The sequence below is a fragment of the Gossypium arboreum genome, chromosome 7 (genome assembly GCF_025698485.1).
Source record: "Gossypium arboreum isolate Shixiya-1 chromosome 7, ASM2569848v2, whole genome shotgun sequence".
In the NCBI taxonomy this organism is placed as follows: Eukaryota; Viridiplantae; Streptophyta; class Magnoliopsida; order Malvales; family Malvaceae; genus Gossypium; species Gossypium arboreum.
In genome coordinates this window covers 100867205-100886301 of record NC_069076.1, presented here as the reverse complement: position 1 = coordinate 100886301, position 19097 = coordinate 100867205, and the positions used below count along the sequence as shown (strand labels likewise).

Sequence of the window (19097 nt, the reverse complement as noted above, 5' to 3'; positions counted from 1 at the left end):
GTTTATTCAACGGTAATTTTGGTATCTGCGTTATTATTTATTAGAGGGCGTAAATTTGAGTTTGTTGAAATATATAATTTTTATTTATGAATTAAAAATTGATTATAGATAATTTTAGGTATTTTGTAAAAAAAATGAAAGGTTTACATTTAAATATTGTGAAAAGGCATTATTTATTTACAAAATAATTTATTTTAAAAGTATTTTTAAGTGTGCATTTATTTTATTAAATCATTTATGGGTATTGAGTTTAATATAAAATTTTGAATATTAAATATTTTTGGAAATAAAAACAGAACACGGAAAGAGAATTTTAACTGACGAGATTAACTTTGGACTTTGATTTTCACATGTGTCGAGTTCCATTTTATATTTTACTCTCTCTCTTACTTTTTAATCACTAATGACTTAGTTATAGTTTAGAGCTAATTTAGATATTGACTCTACATAAAAGTGAGTTTATGTGTGACATTATCACTTTGTGAACTACTAAAATATAATAAATTAATAATATTAATAATTATTTTGTAATTTTTATAGTTTAATAATTAAAATAAAAATTTATTAATAACCGAGTGATGACCCGTATTGTTTACCTTTTATCTAATATAATTTTAAGAAAGTAACATAAAACTTTCCTAATGTAATATTAGTATCATTGTAAGAATTGGATCAAATTAATTAATTTAATCGATTTAATTAAAAATTGATTGGTTTAATATTTAATCATTATAATTTAATTAGATTTTTCAATAGCGTCTTGAGACTAGTAAAATTGAAAATAAAAGTTGAGAAAATTATTGATTGATCCTAAATTTGTTTTGGGTAGTTAAACTACACGGTTAGACACTTAAATGTGCATAAATTTTTGTTTTAATCATTCAACTATGAAAAGTTACAATATGGTCATTGAACTATTTGAGATCATGATTTTTTATCATCCAACCACTAAATGGCTAACAAAAAGATGGCATGACCCTTTTAATTGACATAATAATAATTTTAGCCTTGAATATTTACACATTATATCAATTTAGTCCTAATTTTAAAAAATTAGCAATATTTACAAAATTGTGTTAATTTGATACTAATTCTAAAAATATATAAAAATACATAAAAACTACAAAAATATAAAAATGAAAACGTAAATTTGTTTAGAAAATTTTGTTTTATACTTTGATGTATATATATTACATTCATTGAAGTTAATTATATATTCTTTTAAACTAATGAAATATTTAAATTTATGATATTGTTAATACATTTGTTAAATTTTATTTAGAGCTTATAATCAACATTATAAATAAATAGTTATTTTAATTTACATTTTATAATAATTATCTTTTATTTTTAAACTAAATTATATTTTATCGCTTATAATATACGTTGTAATTTTTGTTTATTCAATTGTTGTTTAAATAACAATTTTACAAAACACAAAAATAACCCATGCACCCATACGGAAAAGAAAACTAGTTTTAGCTAGAGTTCAAGAGTCAACATGGCATCTAATCCCTTTAACTGAAATTAAAGGATGAATGATCAAATGTGAGAATTCAATAACATTAATGATTACTACATAATTTTAAAAATTAAGTGATTAAAACCTAAATTTAAATAAAATTTAAGCTATGTTAGTATAGTTTGTTTATGGTAAATTACATTATTAATCACTAAATTATGAGTAAGTTTTTGTTTAGGCTACTTAATTAAAAAGTTATAATTTAATTATTCAACTATCCAAAAGTTTTCATTTAAGCTATTGGCTATTAAAACCAATACTATATGACTTTTTCTGTATGCATTGTTTGCACAAATCAAAATCTTTTTTTTTTCATTTTTTTATATAATTCAGTTTTTTTTTTATAAAATAGATTTAGAAGTCACGAATTTGCAAACCGAAATTTAAATAACTTTTTTCTTCAATCTCCGACAGTGGCTATCAGATTGACTTGAATCTAAGGTAAATTATTCTATTTGTCGATGAGTATTAATTCACCGTACTGATTGTTGAATCATCACTTGGAGTTTATTAGTAAAACTTAAAAAAAAATTAATAACCTAATAAATTGAATAAAAACTTATGAATAAGTCAATAATTTAAATAAAATTTTTAAAAATTTAATGATGAAATTGTAACTACTAAGCTTAACCGTAATTGACGCTTTATTTATTTACTTTTTCATCCGTATCGCCCTTCATTTGTTATTGTCCATGTTCCAGACACGTCGACACTTCAGTTTTCAGCAAATTCTCTCCGGTTCCCCTCTCAAGAATAGTAAACAAACGTCAAATGGCTTGACTTACTACCATTTTCCAACCTCATGCCATACTGCAGAAGGGCAAAACTTGTGTTTAATACTTTGCGCAGTAGTTTCATTTCACGGCCTATTTTCAGTTCTCCGATCCGAGATTCGTCTTCAATAATAAGTCGGAACCTTGGCTCTTCGGTTTCAACTTCTACCAGAGCTAAGTTTTCTGGCTTATCTTCATATTCTTCTATATTACGAAGACTAGGAATTTATTCTAATAACTATACCTATGATCCCTTTCTTAACGGTGCCAAGAGATTTTACTATGTCGACCGGTACGGTGTTCAACATTTTAGGCGACGGGGTCCTCGAAGGTGGATCCACTGGAATCCAAGGAAAGCGATGATTATTGTCTTGGTTGGTTCAGGGGTTTTGGTCACAGTGTATTTTGGGAATTTAGAAACTGTTCCTTATACAAAAAGAAAACATTTAGTGCTCTTGTCTGAAGAAACGGAGAAACAAATGGGGGAATCTCAGTTTGAGGAACTGAAAGCAGCTTTTAAGGGTTAGATATTGCCTGCAATGCACCCGGAAAGCGTGAGAGTGACGCTAATAGCTAAGCATGTTATTGAATCGTTGCAAAGAGGGTTGAGCCATGATCAAATATGGAGTGATTTAGAGTATGCATCGCCAGAGAGTTCACTTGAACATGAGAGTGTACATGATACAATGGCGGCATAGAGTGAGAAGGAAGGCAACTTGGGGATGAACTGGTCTCGTGAAGATGAGATTCTCGACGACAAGTGGGTTCAGCGAAGTAGGAAGTCAAGCCAAGTGAAAGGATCACAACCGACAACATCTCATTTGGAAGGATTGAATTGGGAAGTTTTGGTTGTCAACGAGCCTGTTGTTAATGCTATTTGTTTGCCTGGTGGGAAGATTGTCGTGTTCAGGGGGTTGCTTGAGCATTTGAGAACTGATGCCGAGATAGCAACCATAATTGGACATGAGGTATATAACTATATTTTGCTTATATGTGTGGGAGTGATTGGTTGAGTGTAAAAGTGGAGGGATGAGAGGAGGAAGTGAAATAGTGATAGCAAGATAAATTCTGACTATGATTGGTAGGAAAGAAAATTGAGAGAAAAGAAAATAGAAGGATAATCAGTTTTCGTCCCAATGCATAAAAATATCCTTCCAAAATAGAATGAACAAATTGGAATCATAAGAGAGAAAAAATGATAAGAGATATGTATGTTAATTCAAAATTATAACATTTTCAGTTTCATTTTTGGATGTAAAGAAAAAAAAGAGTATATTTCTTTCCATTTTTCTATCTCTTACCAAGCACACCTCCATCTTTCTAATTTTCTACTCTTCAATTTTCCATCATTTCAATTTTTTCCCACCATTCCAAGCAGAGCCTTATTGCTGTTATCTTTTTCTTTTATGGATGTGGGGATGATGTTTGTTTGTTGTGTTTGTCTGATTAGGTTGGACATGCCGTGGCTCGACATATAGCCGAAACAATAACAAAGGATTTGTGGCTTGACATCCTACAATTGATACTTTATCAGTTCATTATGCCCGATTTAGCCGACAAAATGTCTGCACTCCTCTTGAGGCTCCCCTTCTCTCGGAGGTATGCATGTTCCTATAGTTCTTCTGTCGAATGTTGATTGAATTATGTAGTACACAAGTAGAAATTGGAGTTTTTCAATAAGGATTGAGAAAACATCGAGTTTTCTCTAAAACTTGTTGCTATAATTGGAACCCCCAGAATTCAATACCTCTTTACCTGTATGCCTAAATTCTTGAATGTATGGTCCAGTTTAGTTCTCCCAAGGCGTAAATGCTGCAATTGTCATCGGCATCCTACTATGCTTAATTGCAAAGCAAATAGAATCTCTTTCAGAAATGGAATCTGAGGGTTTTACTTGTGAATGATTTCTCTTTTGACCTCATCATCATTATCTTCTTTATAACGTGCCAACGACTGGTGAAAGATCATTTCATTCTTTCTGTTATCTTAAACGACATGCTATGCAATTGGATTTGCTGAAATACAACTGATCTACTCCGTCACCCCTCCCCTATGTTACTTGAAGTTTTTATTCTTGTTCTTTTATAAGTATTACTATCCAAGACTCTGGAGTCTGGATGAAACATATTTGTATCTAGATAACGAGAGTATGATTTTCCAAATATATGAAAAAAAGGAAAAAAATTAGTACATCCATGTAAGACACATACTCATATTTGATACTTGTGTGAGTCTGGATAACATAAATCCCACCAAAAACACGAATAAGCACATATGAGGATTTCTTGCTTTTGTGAGGTTGTTTATGTTTTATTTATTTACTCAAAAGAATTCCCTTCTCAAAGTTTTATTGCCTTCTATCTTTCCTTGACCTGTAAAATTACTCTAATATTCTGAAAGCAACCTAGTCATTCTCAGTACTTAACCCTTATATCATCTCTGATAGGATGGAAATTGAATTAGATTACATTGGGCTGTTGTTGCTAGCGTCTGCCGGCTATGATCCTCGAGTTGCTCCCAAAGTGTTTGAGAAGTTAGGAAAGGTTGCAGGGGATTCAGCGATGCAAGATTATCTCTCCACACATCCATCTGGGAGGAAAAGAGCTCAGTTGCTGGCTCAAACTCAAGTAATGGAAGAAGCACTCGTGATCTATCAGGAAGCTAGTGCAGGACGTGGGGTTGAGGGTTTTCTTTAGGATCACACATCGCTACCATGATGCTACTTGTGCATTTGGAAGCCAGACCAGCCTCTGAAGTTTAAGAGCTCCATTTACTTCCACTTCTTGTATTTATCTTTGCCAAGTTACTAATTTCATTTCTGATCATCACTTGAATTAGATATTTGTGCATTTGGTGTTCTTCTCGCTCAAGTTTTATTTTAGTCAGAAAAATTTATTTTTAGTATCCTTGTCTATTTCCCTTTTTCCCCGCTGTAAATGAAATTGGAAACATGGGTGTTTTTCTATAACGTTGTAAGCCTGTTAGACGAATCATTTTTTTTCCTGTTTAACAGTGCATGCTAAAGTCAAAAGTTCGGAGGTTTGCGATCTTAAATCTCAGGGTACGGTATTGCCATGGCATCGCTTCCTAGAGGATCTTAACAAAAAATCATGGCCCAACTAGTTTTGCAGTCTCCCCCTTGTTGCTTTTGGAAAGATGGATCAGCTTGCCGCTGAACATGCTGGGCTCGATAAGCACAAACAACAAACAGCGTTTATCACCTTTTACTAAAATAATGCCGCTTGAAGTTGTCTGCTAAAATGCTGAAAAGTAATAGGATACTTGAGTGACGGGATCTTAATGTGACATTAAAATAGTTTATAAATGTCTTCTTTAACATAAATAATATTATATTTTGAAAAATTGTGATAATATTAATAGCATCATCATTTCTTTTAATTTCTTCCGGAACAATAATAACTTTTTTAGAATAATAATTGTCTAGAACAATGTTGTTCTAGGGTAAATATGTTCAAAATAGTTATGTTCAGAAAAAGACTTTAATTAGAACAACTGTTATATAATGTAGTTGTTATACAAGAACAATTCTTATTGAGAAGAATGAAAGTTCAAAATAACTCTGGTTTAAAATAATAGCATTTTAGAAATAACTATTTTAGAATAATCATTCTTTGGAATAATTTATATTTAAGATAACTATATTTTTAAGGAAGATCATTATTCAGAATAAATTTTACCAAGAAAAATATCATCATAGAATAACTTCTTCAAAACAACCTCTACATTAAAAATAACTATGTCAAGAACAATTCATGTTTAGAACAAATTAAAATAATCCTTATTTAAGAACAATTTTCATCCAAAACAATTATCGTCTTATAGTTCAAAAAATATTTGAGGAAAAATATTTCATATGATGTTATTTTAAGAAAATACTATCTTTTCTAATTTCCTAAATTTAAAAAAATTGTATCTCACTAATTATTTTATTAAAGACGGCAGATATGCCTAATTTCCACTAACTAATCTCTATAAAAATCCAATCCTAATCGTGATGACTGACCTATCTTCTATCGGTTATGATATAAAGCCTAAGGTCTGGAGCATTAAATATGCGGAATGCCCAATGCCCATCATTATTTATTCGTGTTGTACTTCATTGATGCAAAATTCAGATACCCATCCGAAAAATATATCAGAAAAACTCTCAAAAGAAATATATCAGGACAGGCAGTTCATCATGGGATCGCTCTTGCTTTCGGCCGCAGTTATCTTACTTCTCATATCCCTTTTCGTCTCAACCCCTTTTGTGCTACTTCTGCTTGGAGCATTGACTTCGGTTCTGGTAATATTTGTAGCTTTATTCTTATTCCTCCATGTTCCAGAATTAAGATCCAAGGCCAGACGCCCTCCCATAGCTGGTTCAATGCTACACCAGCTCCTACACTTCAATACACTTTCTGATTACCAAACATCCCTAGCTAAGAAGCATCGCACTTACCGACTCATTATGCCATTGCACAGTGAGATTTATACTACTGATCCAGCTAATGTCGAATATATACTAAAAACCAACTTCCCTAATTATGGAAGGGTATAATAAATCTTTCTTTTAGCCTTGTTTTAATCTCTATTATCTTCCTTTCTATGAGAATGTGAAATTTTTGGTGTTGTGGAAATACAGGGTGCCCATATTGAGATAATGAGAGATCTGTTTGGTGATGGTATCTTTGCTGTAGATGGAGAGAAATGGCGTCATCAGCGGAAGCTTGCAAGCTATGAATTTTCAACTAGAGTGTTGAGAGAATATAGTAGTGCTGTATTTCGGGATAATGCTACAAAATTGGTTGCAAAAGTTTCCACTGCAGCTGTAGCTAACCGAGCTATGGATTTGCAGGTTAAACCCTCAACAAGTTCTGTATTGTGTTCGATTATGGTTTTATCTCCCGGTTTTGCCAAGAGTCCTAGTGCGTTTATATAGTAAGAATGTTTCGGAATGATTGAACAGGCGAAACTGTGTGAAACTAAAGAGTTTGTATGCGGATGAACTAGACTCATGACTTATATGTAGCAAATTCTTCGGTTTCACACGGATTCACACTTTGAGGCACTCCCACTCTTTGAATCTACCAGAGCTTGGCAAAGCTGAGGCACTTATTTAGAGAGTGTCCCCTTGTGTTGATTGTGTTAAATTTTACACCATCTGCAGGATTTGTTTATGAAATCAGCTTTAGATTCAATCTTCAAGGTGGGTTTTGGAGTCGAGTTAAATGCATTAAGTGGCTCTGATGAGTTCGCAAACCGATTCACCAAGGCTTTCGATGACTCCAATTTTATCGTGTTTCGAAGATATGTTGATATGTTTTGGAAAGTTAAAAGGTTCTTCAATATAGGATTAGAAGCTGCTCTTAAGAGAAATGTCAAAATCATTGATGACTTCATTTTCGATTTGATTCGGTGCAAGAGAGAGCAGATGGAAAATGAAAAGCTTGTGGTGAGTAGATTCCACCATTGATTAAAAACTCATGAAACTTGTGGTTCGAGTAATTTAACTTGTGAATTGTTTCCTAATGAACAGAGAGAGAAGGAAGACATATTGTCAAGGTTCTTGATGGAAAGCAAGAGAGACCCTGAAAACATGAATGATCGATACTTGAGAGATATAATTCTCAACTTCATGATAGCGGGCAAAGATACATCAGCAGGAACACTCACTTGGTTCTTTTACATGCTTCACAAACATCCTCTTGTTCAAGAGAAGGTTGTCCATGAAATCAGAGATGCAACTCAAGCTAAGGATAACATATGTGCCGAAGAATTGTCGAGGTTGATGACGGATGATGTGTTAGATAGAATGCATTATCTTCATGCAGCAATAACCGAAACTCTTCGACTTTATCCTGCAGTTCCTACGGTAATATTTTCAGTAAAAACACATTTAGTACATGGTGAAGGCATATTTGTTATTCATATACATTCATTTGTTGTGATTCTGATGCAGGATGGGAAGATGTCAGTAGAGGATGATGTTCTGCCTGATGGTGTTGAAGTAAAGAAAGGAGAGGGGATTAATTACATGGCTTATGCAATGGGAAGAATGACATATATTTGGGGAGAAGATGCCGTTGAATATCGGCCGGAAAGATGGCTTGATGAGGATGGTATTTTTCGACCGGAGAGTCCTTTTAAGTTCACCGCATTTCAGGTAAGAGGATAACTTGAATTAATTCTCTCAAATCGACTTTAATTGAATTGTAATTTATCCTATATGCTTAGGCTGGGCCTCGCATCTGCCTAGGGAAGGAATTTGCATACAGGCAAATGAAAATCATGGCTGCTGTGCTCCTTTACTTGTTCAAATTCCGACTTGTGGATGAGACGAAGGACGCTACGTATCGAACCATGTTCACCCTTCACATGGCTGATGGGCTCCATGTATATGCATTCCCCAGGACCTAACCTGGCTGTCAACTGGGAAAATGTTTGTTGGTTTTCATTGCTTTTCTTTGTCAAATATACTCTACTTTGAAGTGAGCTGTCTTAAACTCCATAGAAAATATATTGATATAACTTGTGGACCATAGCGAAAAATATAATGGCTTTAATGATAAAATGACCCCTTAACCATATCCCAGTCTTCCCCAAGCAAACCATAAAAGTGCCATGGAAATCTTAAAAAAAAAATGGTAAACTAGTTTATTTACTTTAGTTCAAAGAGCAAATCGGTTATTTTTTTTTTATTTTATCTCTTTGTACTGTAAAAGTTGACTAAAATGACAAAATAACCGGACGATAAATGTGACATGGCATATACTGATGTACAAAATTAATTTTTAATCGTAAAAATAGATGAAATTTTTAATTAAAGAATTGATTTACTTTTTAATTTAATATATAAAAATTAATTTATCTATTTTATGAATAATAGGCTTCCATGATACTTTTACTGAAAGCAAACACATTAAATTTAGACTTACTTTTATTGTTAGTAGATGCATTAAATATTAATACAAAATATAATATCCAAAACTTCACTAGAATTTCAGTAAACATAGTGAGGGGCATTCTGTAGTTGGAGATTAAAGTTACCTCTTTCCCGATAAGGTCTCAAATCCGAAAATTAGGAAGCTGCTCGTAAGAACATACCCACATCCTCTTGGGCTCAATTTGTACCATTAATAGCGATGGGTGAAACTTATCTCTGCCTATGGATGACATGAGATAGAGAACTTAAAATAATTTGTTAACATTATGAAATAGAAAAGTTCGCTAATTTGTCACTAGGTGTTTATGTGCTAGATTGCGGCTCAATTTAAAACTTTTTTTAGGGTGGAGTTTAGATTTGATTAATATTAATATATTTTTATAATTAAATTTAAATATTTTAAATTTATTTAATTTGAATTCGGATGGAACTTGACATATAGAAAGTTTATTGTTAAAATTTGACAAAAAATTAAGTTTATTGTGTTAGATGAGCTATTCAATCTATAACGTATGTATTATAGAATATACATGACAGATAACAACACTAATATTCTTTTTGGTACAGAAGATAAAAAAGAGCTCGAAGGTAAAAATTTTTAATCTATCATTTGATTAATAAATTTTTCATTCTTACTATTTTCCCTCCATACCAAGCAAGCCTAAATCTACCAATAGGGAAAGGATTTGATGAAGTTGGATGCAAGAAATTATTAATTATTTGATATCTCCTTTAAAAGAACTAAAAAGAAAACACTAAAAGAAAAGAGAGGAAAGCTTGTGAATTGCCTACTTTCCCCATTACGGGATACTTAACTTGGGGCCATGCCCAACAATCCATCTCAAAGATAAGTTATTAAAATCCAAAAAGCTAGATTTAGGTCCTAAACCACAATTTATGTGGGGGTTTACCACTTCAACATGATCCCTGATTTTATTAGTAGTTAGGGAACAACTCATAAACACTCCTACAGAAGACCCTACAACACTTGAGAACAATTGGTAATATGTTATTAGTCCTTGTCTTTAGATAAAATTTGAAATTTAATTTCTATACTTAAAAAGTTAAAATTAAGTCTTTATACTTTTGTGATTTAAAAATTCGAGTCTAATAATTAATATTTTTAATATTTTTCGTCAAAATTTATCAACTTAACATATTGATTAGATTACTCTCGTGTAACATTACATATGATTAGTAAAAAATAAACATTTTAAATTAACAAATTTAACAAAAATTACTAACAATGATAATGATCGGAATATAATTTTTAACTTCAAAAATATAAGAATGGTTTGTAACATATGGAAAGGGAATCTGAAAAGGTAGGGGGTTAGGCACGAAGAGAGAGGGAGGGAGAGTGATACAAGGGAACACATAAACAATTCAGCAATAATATATCAGTCTCGAGTGCACTCTTTCAAGGTGCTTAATTATATATTTTAATGGATCATCAATTGATAGGAAAAGAACTCAGCTATTATATTTATATTTCATCACGTGAATAATAAATTTTAGAGGTGGACGTAGGTGTAAAAGAGATTTATGAGACAAAGAAGGATTACTCCTACTAGTGTTAAAATTATATAAGAATTTTGATTTAATATTAAATGTAATATATTTTTAAAAAATATTGTGATTTTGAATTTTAACGGGTTTCATTTATGTTTATTTACTGCATAAACAATAATTATATTTGCTGAATTTATTTGTTGTTTTAAAATAGGTTATATTATACAAATAGTCACTTAATTATAAAAAAATTATTTTAAGTATTCAAAATAAAAAAAAAATTACAATTTAAGTAACATATGTGTATAGGTAGAATATTATTTGATGCTATCCATTGCAAAACCAGATTACTCCAAAGATGCTACTTATACTGCAAAATATGCATATTCCACAATGTTGCTGCAAATGTTTTCCCTTTCAATTTGGGGGTGAGGGGAGGGAGGAAGGACGGGGATTGTAACATCCCCTAACCTTCTATTGTCACTGGAATAGGATTACAGAGTATTACCGGACATATAGAACAAATTACGAATAACTCACAAATAATTAACATACAAAGGATAAATTTAATCCTTAAGCCCCTATAATGGACCCTCGAGGCCCAAAACACGTATTAGAAGTGGATCAGGACTTATCTAGGTGCCCGGAGAATTTTCGTAAATTTTAAAATTTTTTTAAAAATTCAATATAACCTCCTTTATATACATCTAACCTTCCTGTAATTTCAAACTGAAACCAATCCAATACCAATGATATAACCAATTCAATTCATACATGTAAACATCTAAAATATACCAAGATTAATACTAGAATTTACTATATGATCATTCATACCATTATTCAAATTAAATTAAAAGTTCTATTCAATTATCAATTCAAACATAATGTTATACATATACCATTTCATTTATTTAATCTTTCATTTGCCAATTTAAATCATCACATATTATCTTACAATCCAAAACCACATTAACTCAAAATACAATCTAGGTACATGCCACATATACCAAAATAAAATATATATCACCAAGGTTGCTGGGATCGGGATTGGTTCAGATGTTGGACCAGATTTTGACTCCTACTGACTGCTACGCATGAAAAAATAACCGTCTGTTGAGTATAGACATACTCAATGGTATTACTATAATTCAAACTATAATAACAATAATGAAATATAAATATTAAACATATAACAATTGAATTTTCTCAAATATTAACTCATTCTTAAACTTTATTCATTAATAATAGTAACACAATTTCAACTATTTATCTATTTCAATTAAATATCATAAACTTCAATTTTCTTCACTACATCAATGTTTAGTTCATGCCTTCCATTTCCAATCTCAATTTCAATCCACAATTTAAATTTCTCATTTCAGTTTTTCACCCTATTAATAAACCCGGACTTTGATGAATATACGGATCCAACTAAACAAACCAGAATGGCACCCAGTGCCTCATCGAATAGTTCGAAGCAAAGTTGACACCCAGTGTCTCATCGGCCTAGCCGAAGTAAAGTGGTGCCCAGTACTTCATCGAATCTATTCGAAGTACAATAGTGACACCCAGTGTCTCATCGACTCGAGGTCGATGTATCCCTAAACACTTCCTGTAACACCCCCTAACCCCAAACCGTCGTCGGAACGAGGTTATGAGGCATTACCGGACATATCAGACAACTTACGAATAATTTACAATTAATATAACTTCCATAGTATAATATAATAATTAAGTCCCTATCTTGAACTCTCGAAGTTCAAACACGTATTAAAAGTAGAACGGGACTTGTTCGAGTATTCCAATTTTTTTTTATAAAAATTTGGTGACATTACGCTTATTTTTACCTAAACCTCCGCAAATTCAAACCAAAACAACCAACACCAATATTTCACATTCATATACTAATATTTATATTATTAACAAAATTTTAATTTAATAACTATCATAGCATCATTCAAAATTGATTAAAACTTCATTCATTTAACAACTTAATGTTCATGTATCAAAATATCATGTACTTTCCTTACCATTTCATTTAACCATCTAAATTTTATAATTCATCCTTCACTACCCAAAGTAATATACATATTCAAGTGACTAAATAACACCTATGTACATGCCACCTTTACCCAAAAGAAAATATATATCACCAAGTTTGTGTTGGAGTCGGGATTGTTCGGATGTTGGTAGGGACACTTGACTTCTACTAACTGCGCACGGAAACAACCGTCATTTGAGTATGGATATACTCAATGGTATTACTATAACTCAAGACTATTTAACATTAATAAATTATAAACATCAACCATAAATTCTATAATTAGTTAAACTACTTTTATATATAATTATTTTACTTCATAAAGCTTAAATTCATAATTCATTTTTCTCATACTAACTCAATTCATAATTTAGTTCATACATTCTTTCTCGTACTTTTCAATAGTACTAAAACAAATAATCTCATTTTCAAAATTTCATTTCAATTATTTACCCTATTAACAAAGCTCGGACTATGACAGATCGCGGATTTCCACCCAAACACACCGAATATCCAACCCAAACACACCCGAATATTGTAAATCCTCCATAACACACGGTATAATATATCCTCCCAAACACACCAATAAGGCATTAAATGCCTATTCGGATAAACCAAGTATATAATATGAAACATCTTCTCATTTGAACTACAATCTCTCAAGACATCACAAATCAATGGCATGCCATTTGTATCGAATCTAGTCCGACAAGTTAATAGGGTATTATTTTATTTTTTCTAATTTCAATTTAATTTACACAAAAATTTTCAATACTCATTCAATTCAAATATCTATTATCTTAATTCATATACAATTTAATTTTCACACAAGTGTATACCATCAACACCATACAATTGTCACCATTTATTTATTTTTCAATCAATACACTTTTCAAATAATCACATACTTACCTCAAGCCTTACTTACCATACATAACAATTAAAATTTCAGCAATCAATAATAATTAAAATTTGAATTATAGTAATACACACCGTAATTCTCCGTTTTAGTCCTCGATGACTTTCTCCTTTCCTTTCGATCTTGATGCTTCAGGTTCTTTGTTGGCTCTGAAAATAATAGTAATTTACATTATTATTTACAGCACTAATTATAATAAATAATTAAATTTCTAAACAACTCCTACTTTATTCCCAATTTAATCCTAACTAAACTTAATTATTTTCTTAATCCAATTCACTCTCTTTTCTATTCAAATTTTGTCTAAACTTATATTTAACTATAAAATTTCCAGCATATTTCCCTAATTTCAAAATTTCTTCAATTTAGTCCCTACAACATAAAACTTATAGCCTAGTTTACAATTTAATCCCTTAATCAATTCTAACTTAGAATTCATTCAATTAAATCCCTAATTCCATAATTTTTCCAACATGAACCCTACTTGGAAACATATGAACTCTTGAACTATCAACTTAATTTCATCAAAATCTTGTTTCAAAGCTCCTAAAACATCAAAATTAAGAGAAAAGGACTTAATTAACTTACCTTTTAAAGCTTCAAACCTTAAAACCCTAGTTTTTCCTTTCCCTTTTCTTTCTTTCTTTTTCTTTCCCTGTTTCGAAATGCTTCTGTTCTGTTTCTTCTTTGTTTCTTTTGTCTTTCTTTTTATTCTTTTATTATTTCATTTATTTTACTTATTTATTTTATCATTTAACTAATATATATTATTATTAATTTAATAACAATATAATTAACACATTTGTATACATGTATCTTTGTACATTTGTACACTATTATTACCATCCATTTGTCTTTCTTTTATTTATTTAACAGATAAAAATCTTATAATATTAATATTTAATTAATAAATATCTTTAACTTAAAATTTAAGTAAATACATAATTATAATACAAATGTATATATTCATATTATTACAAATGTCATTATTTAATTTGTTTTTCATACCAAAAATCTTATAATTTAATTATTTAATTAACAAATATCTTTATACTTAAATTATAAGTAATTAAAGATTTAAATTACAAATGTACCCATACAATCCTTACACATGTATATTTTATTACCATACAATTGTCTTCTATTTAATTTATTTATAATATATTATCAATTAAATAATCATAACAATTTAATATAAAACCATAATAATAATCATTATAATATATAAAACCTAAAAAAATCTTTGATTTTATTTCACCAATATGCCACCTCATTTGTAGTCAATGGCTTAATTGCCATTTTAATCCTTTTATTTTCTATTGCTTTATAATTAAACTTTTACCCTTTATTCAATTTAATCTTTTTATTACTTACTCTAAATTAAGCTAAATTCACTTAATTAGATCCTAATTAGACACACCACTAGGCTCATAAATATTTTTAATAATTATTTTGAACTTATTTCACTAAGACGGAGGCCCTATAACTCACTTTTCCGGTGCCCGTGAATTTCAGGTCATTACACTTCCAATCCTATGGCATGCCAACTATATCCAACTCAGCCCAACTAGTTAATAGGATATTTAATTCACTTTTTTTGTTTCGATCGATATTCACATTGATTCCACTTAAATAACAATTTCACTTTCAATTCAAAAATCCACTTTCAAAATCAAATACACTCTCCATTCACCAATCAAAATACAATTTAATACCAACACATATTTCTCATTCAATTCAACTTCACTTTAAATCCCAAATTCTCTTTCAATTCAACAATTCAATCATAATCCAATACTAAAATTTATTTAACAACCATTTCAATTATCATTCAATTCCATAACAACACTTACCTCATAATTTACTTACCAAATACATAATTTAATTTAACATTTAATAAATAAATAAATAATTTGAATTATAGTAATACAAACCCGAATTTGTTCGATTACTCTTCGACAACCTTTTTCATTTCCTTTCAGTACCAGTACCTCGAGTTCTTTGCTAACAAATTAAACTCTGAACTTTAAAAACCCTATTTCCTCTTTTTCTTCTTTCTTTCTCCTTACTTTCGAAAGCCTTGGTTTTTTTTCTTTCCTTCTGTTTCTTTCTTTTCTTTTTTGGTTCCTTTTTATTTATTATATATATATATATATATTATAATAACTATACTAAATATCTATTATATAATTAATGATATATTACAAATGTATACACATATATTTTCTTACATTTGTACTTAATCAATACCTTACACTTGTCATAAATTAATTTATTTATCACATAAAAATTTTATAAAATAATTATGTAATTAATAAATATCTTTTAACTTAATAATAAATAATAAATATCTATTTACTTAAATTACAAGAAAATACATTAGTATTTTACAATTGTCCACATATATTTATTACACACATACATTTGTCAACTTATTAATTTATTCATTAATTTAATAATATAATATCAATTAAATAATAATAAATATAATAAGTATCTATTTAATCTGAAATACATATGTTACAAATGTACATTTATACATTGTTACATTTGTATATCATCTATGCCATACATTTGTCAAAATCATAATTTATTTATCATATAAAAATCTTATAATATAATAAATAATCATAAAATATCTTTATACTTAAATTATAAGTAAATTATGTATTTAAATTACAATTGTAAAAATATAATTTTTACACATATATATTTTATTACCATACATTTGTACTTATTTATTTTGTTTCATAATATAATATAATATATATATACCTAAGAAAAATCGCAGATTTTTCAATCTAATGCCGCCTCAATTATATCAAATGGCATATTTTTATTTTGGTCCCCTTTTCTTTTTATTATTTTCCCCTTATTCAATTTAGTCCTTTTTTTCTAATTACTCTTAATTAAGCTAAATTCACCTAATCAAAACCTAATTAGACACACTACTAGACTCATAGGTATTTCTAATAATTATTTACAGGTTCGGTTTATTAAGATGGAGGCCCAATAATGTACTTTTTCGATGCCTGCGTATTTTAGGTCATTACAGGGATGATGGTGGAGGAGGTCTAGTAGGGGAGGGGAAGAAGGGTGGGGTGGACTAAATTTGTTATTATATTGAATTTTTAAGTGCAATGTTAACATGTTGTCTGTAATTTTAACGGGAGTGACTAAAATGACTGAACTATGTAGCCCTAGTGCTTAAGTTGCAAACTTTTTATTTTTGGTGCTTAAAATGATTTTTTTTATAATTTGGTGACTATTTGTGTAGTTTACCCTTTAAAATACAATTGCATCAAAATCAAAATTAAAAAAAAAATCAAAGTTTCATAAGTATAATTTCAACAAATCAAAGTTCACGTAAATCAAAATTTATATGTAACTTTGATATTTATCCCTAAAAATGTAACTATTATATTTATATTTGGTCTAATTATGCTTTCAGTCCGTATACTCCTTGCACATATGAAATTTAGTCCCTTTTACATTTAATCTGAGGAATTTAGTTCCTCTAGTCTTTTGATTTAATAATTGAAGTCCAATTGATATCTAAATATTAAAACAAAACTCATAACTGACGGATTTTTACTCGACCTGATTTGAGAAAGTTGAATTCCTCCAACAAGTGGACAACAGATGAAATGGGTTTTCTTTACCCCAAGGCCCAATAATGAGGTGAAAAACAAAGCAGAGCAAGGCAAGATTGAATGAGGTTGTACAAAACTTCGTTGCGAAGGCTTTAGCACTGCACACGAGGCAAAAAAAATCAATATTTACTTTCTTGTTATGAAGAAAATCAAGAAACCGAATCTTAGTTCAATTTTGTTGTTATGAGTGATTTTAAGAATCACTACAGCAAAACAGATTTTTAGCGGCACTTTTTTTAGCCTTTAGCGGCGTTTGAAAAAAAAGCGCCGCTAAAAGTCGTGGCCTTTAGCGGCGTTTGAAGAAAAAGCACCGCTAATTTTGGCATATTTGCAATATATTTTTTCCACCAATATTCAACCTTTCCTGCATTAAAATCCAACCAAATACAACAAATATAGCATAAAATGTAGCCAAAATACCAAATTTAGCATTAAAAAATACAACCAAAAATATTAATTCTAAATAATACTTCAAAATTAACGAAAGATATATGATGTCATTAATAAAGTATGATTTAAAATATTCTTAGAATAATGTTAAACGTGACAAAGTTAAAAATATTCTTACAACGAGAAAACTAATGTCTAAGATGGCGGCTTTTGCGACTGTTGAAACATCTGCATCATCTCTTTGAAGTCAGTATTTGGAGGTCATCGTACTTTTTCCTATGCTCTGCCTCCCTCGTTCTTGCTTTTGCCTCCCATGCTTCGCTTGCCTCCCTCTCTTGCCTCCGCTCTAAGTTGTTCTTTGGAGTTCTTCATATTTTCGTTGAACCTCGGCAATTTGCTCAACTGTGTTCGCTTGCATCGAGCTATCGATCTCTTAACCTCTGAACTTGACTTTAGCTTGACTTGGAAGGCATGTATTCTTTGGGAGCGGACCCAAAATATTGGGTCGGGTAACACCAGATCCTTGAAATCGAACCCGACAGTACCTTTCGGGACCCAAAACTTGATGATAATTACATTATCAATGTTCTCAAGATTAACAGAACTATCATCGAAGTAGCCGCTTCATATTTCGCCTTCTTATCCTTTAGTTTCTCCTAAAAATCAATTAAAAAGTTAGAAACGAAATATATAATAAAAGGAATGCAACATAACATTATTTAAAACTACTAATGATGAATTGAATTAAACAATTATAATTAAACATTATAAATATTTAGAATAAATAAAATATTATTAAGTAAATATACCATAATTTCTCCACTTGGATGTCATAGGAGATCCATCTTTTTCCTATCGTAATCTCAAAAAGTGAAGGCGTCCAACTTTTGTCAGATTTGACTTCCTACAATATAGTAGTAAAAATATTATTTAATATTAGAAAGTTATTAATATTTGAAAGAATTAATAAAATTTTAATACCTCGGCCTCATTCTGAAGCAAAACTTCGACGACATGGTAATGCGTGAATTTTGTTTTTGCTGCTGCTTATTCAACTCGCTCACGGTCCTACGTAATGAAATTATTATTACGTATATAGTAAACACTATATATAAGAGTTTGGAAATACGTAATACCTCTCCTTTCTTTGAATTCCAGAATCTAACCGCATCTTCCCATTAGTACCTCAGCATTCCCGGCGAGACATTTCTCAATTTTTCCTCGAGGCTTATGTCTTTCTTAAAATATTATTTTTTTAAAATGTTTTTATTGTCTCTCCATTTTTTACCCAATGTCTTCTTGATATAATCATCGGAGACCTCTAAAGCAAATCTATCCTAA

General features: G+C 30.2%; 2 protein-coding genes across 3 annotated transcripts; both read left to right on the top strand.

Moving 5' to 3' along the window:
- Nucleotides 1-2209: 2209 nt before the first annotated feature.
- Nucleotides 2210-5285, top strand: LOC108486532 (mitochondrial metalloendopeptidase OMA1-like). The gene is made up of 3 exons (XM_053031122.1): nt 2210-3263; nt 3746-3894; nt 4742-5285. The coding sequence occupies exons 1-3, from the start codon at nt 3018-3020 to the stop codon at nt 4989-4991; spliced, it is 645 nt and encodes a 214-aa protein (XP_052887082.1). The 5' UTR covers nt 2210-3017; the 3' UTR covers nt 4992-5285.
- A 997-nt stretch (nt 5286-6282) lies between these two features.
- LOC108471358 (cytochrome P450 704C1-like) lies at nt 6283-8869 on the top strand. 2 transcript variants are annotated; one of them, XM_017772992.2, is made up of 6 exons: nt 6283-6850; nt 6941-7153; nt 7466-7750; nt 7835-8170; nt 8258-8461; nt 8533-8869. In XM_017772992.2, the coding sequence occupies exons 1-6, from the start codon at nt 6311-6313 to the stop codon at nt 8713-8715; spliced, it is 1761 nt and encodes a 586-aa protein (XP_017628481.2). In that variant the 5' UTR covers nt 6283-6310; the 3' UTR covers nt 8716-8869. The 2 variants fall into 2 exon arrangements, with proteins under 2 accessions (XP_017628481.2, XP_052886862.1); XM_053030902.1 differs by having other exon boundaries at nt 8555-8722.
- Nucleotides 8870-19097: the final 10228 nt, after the last annotated feature.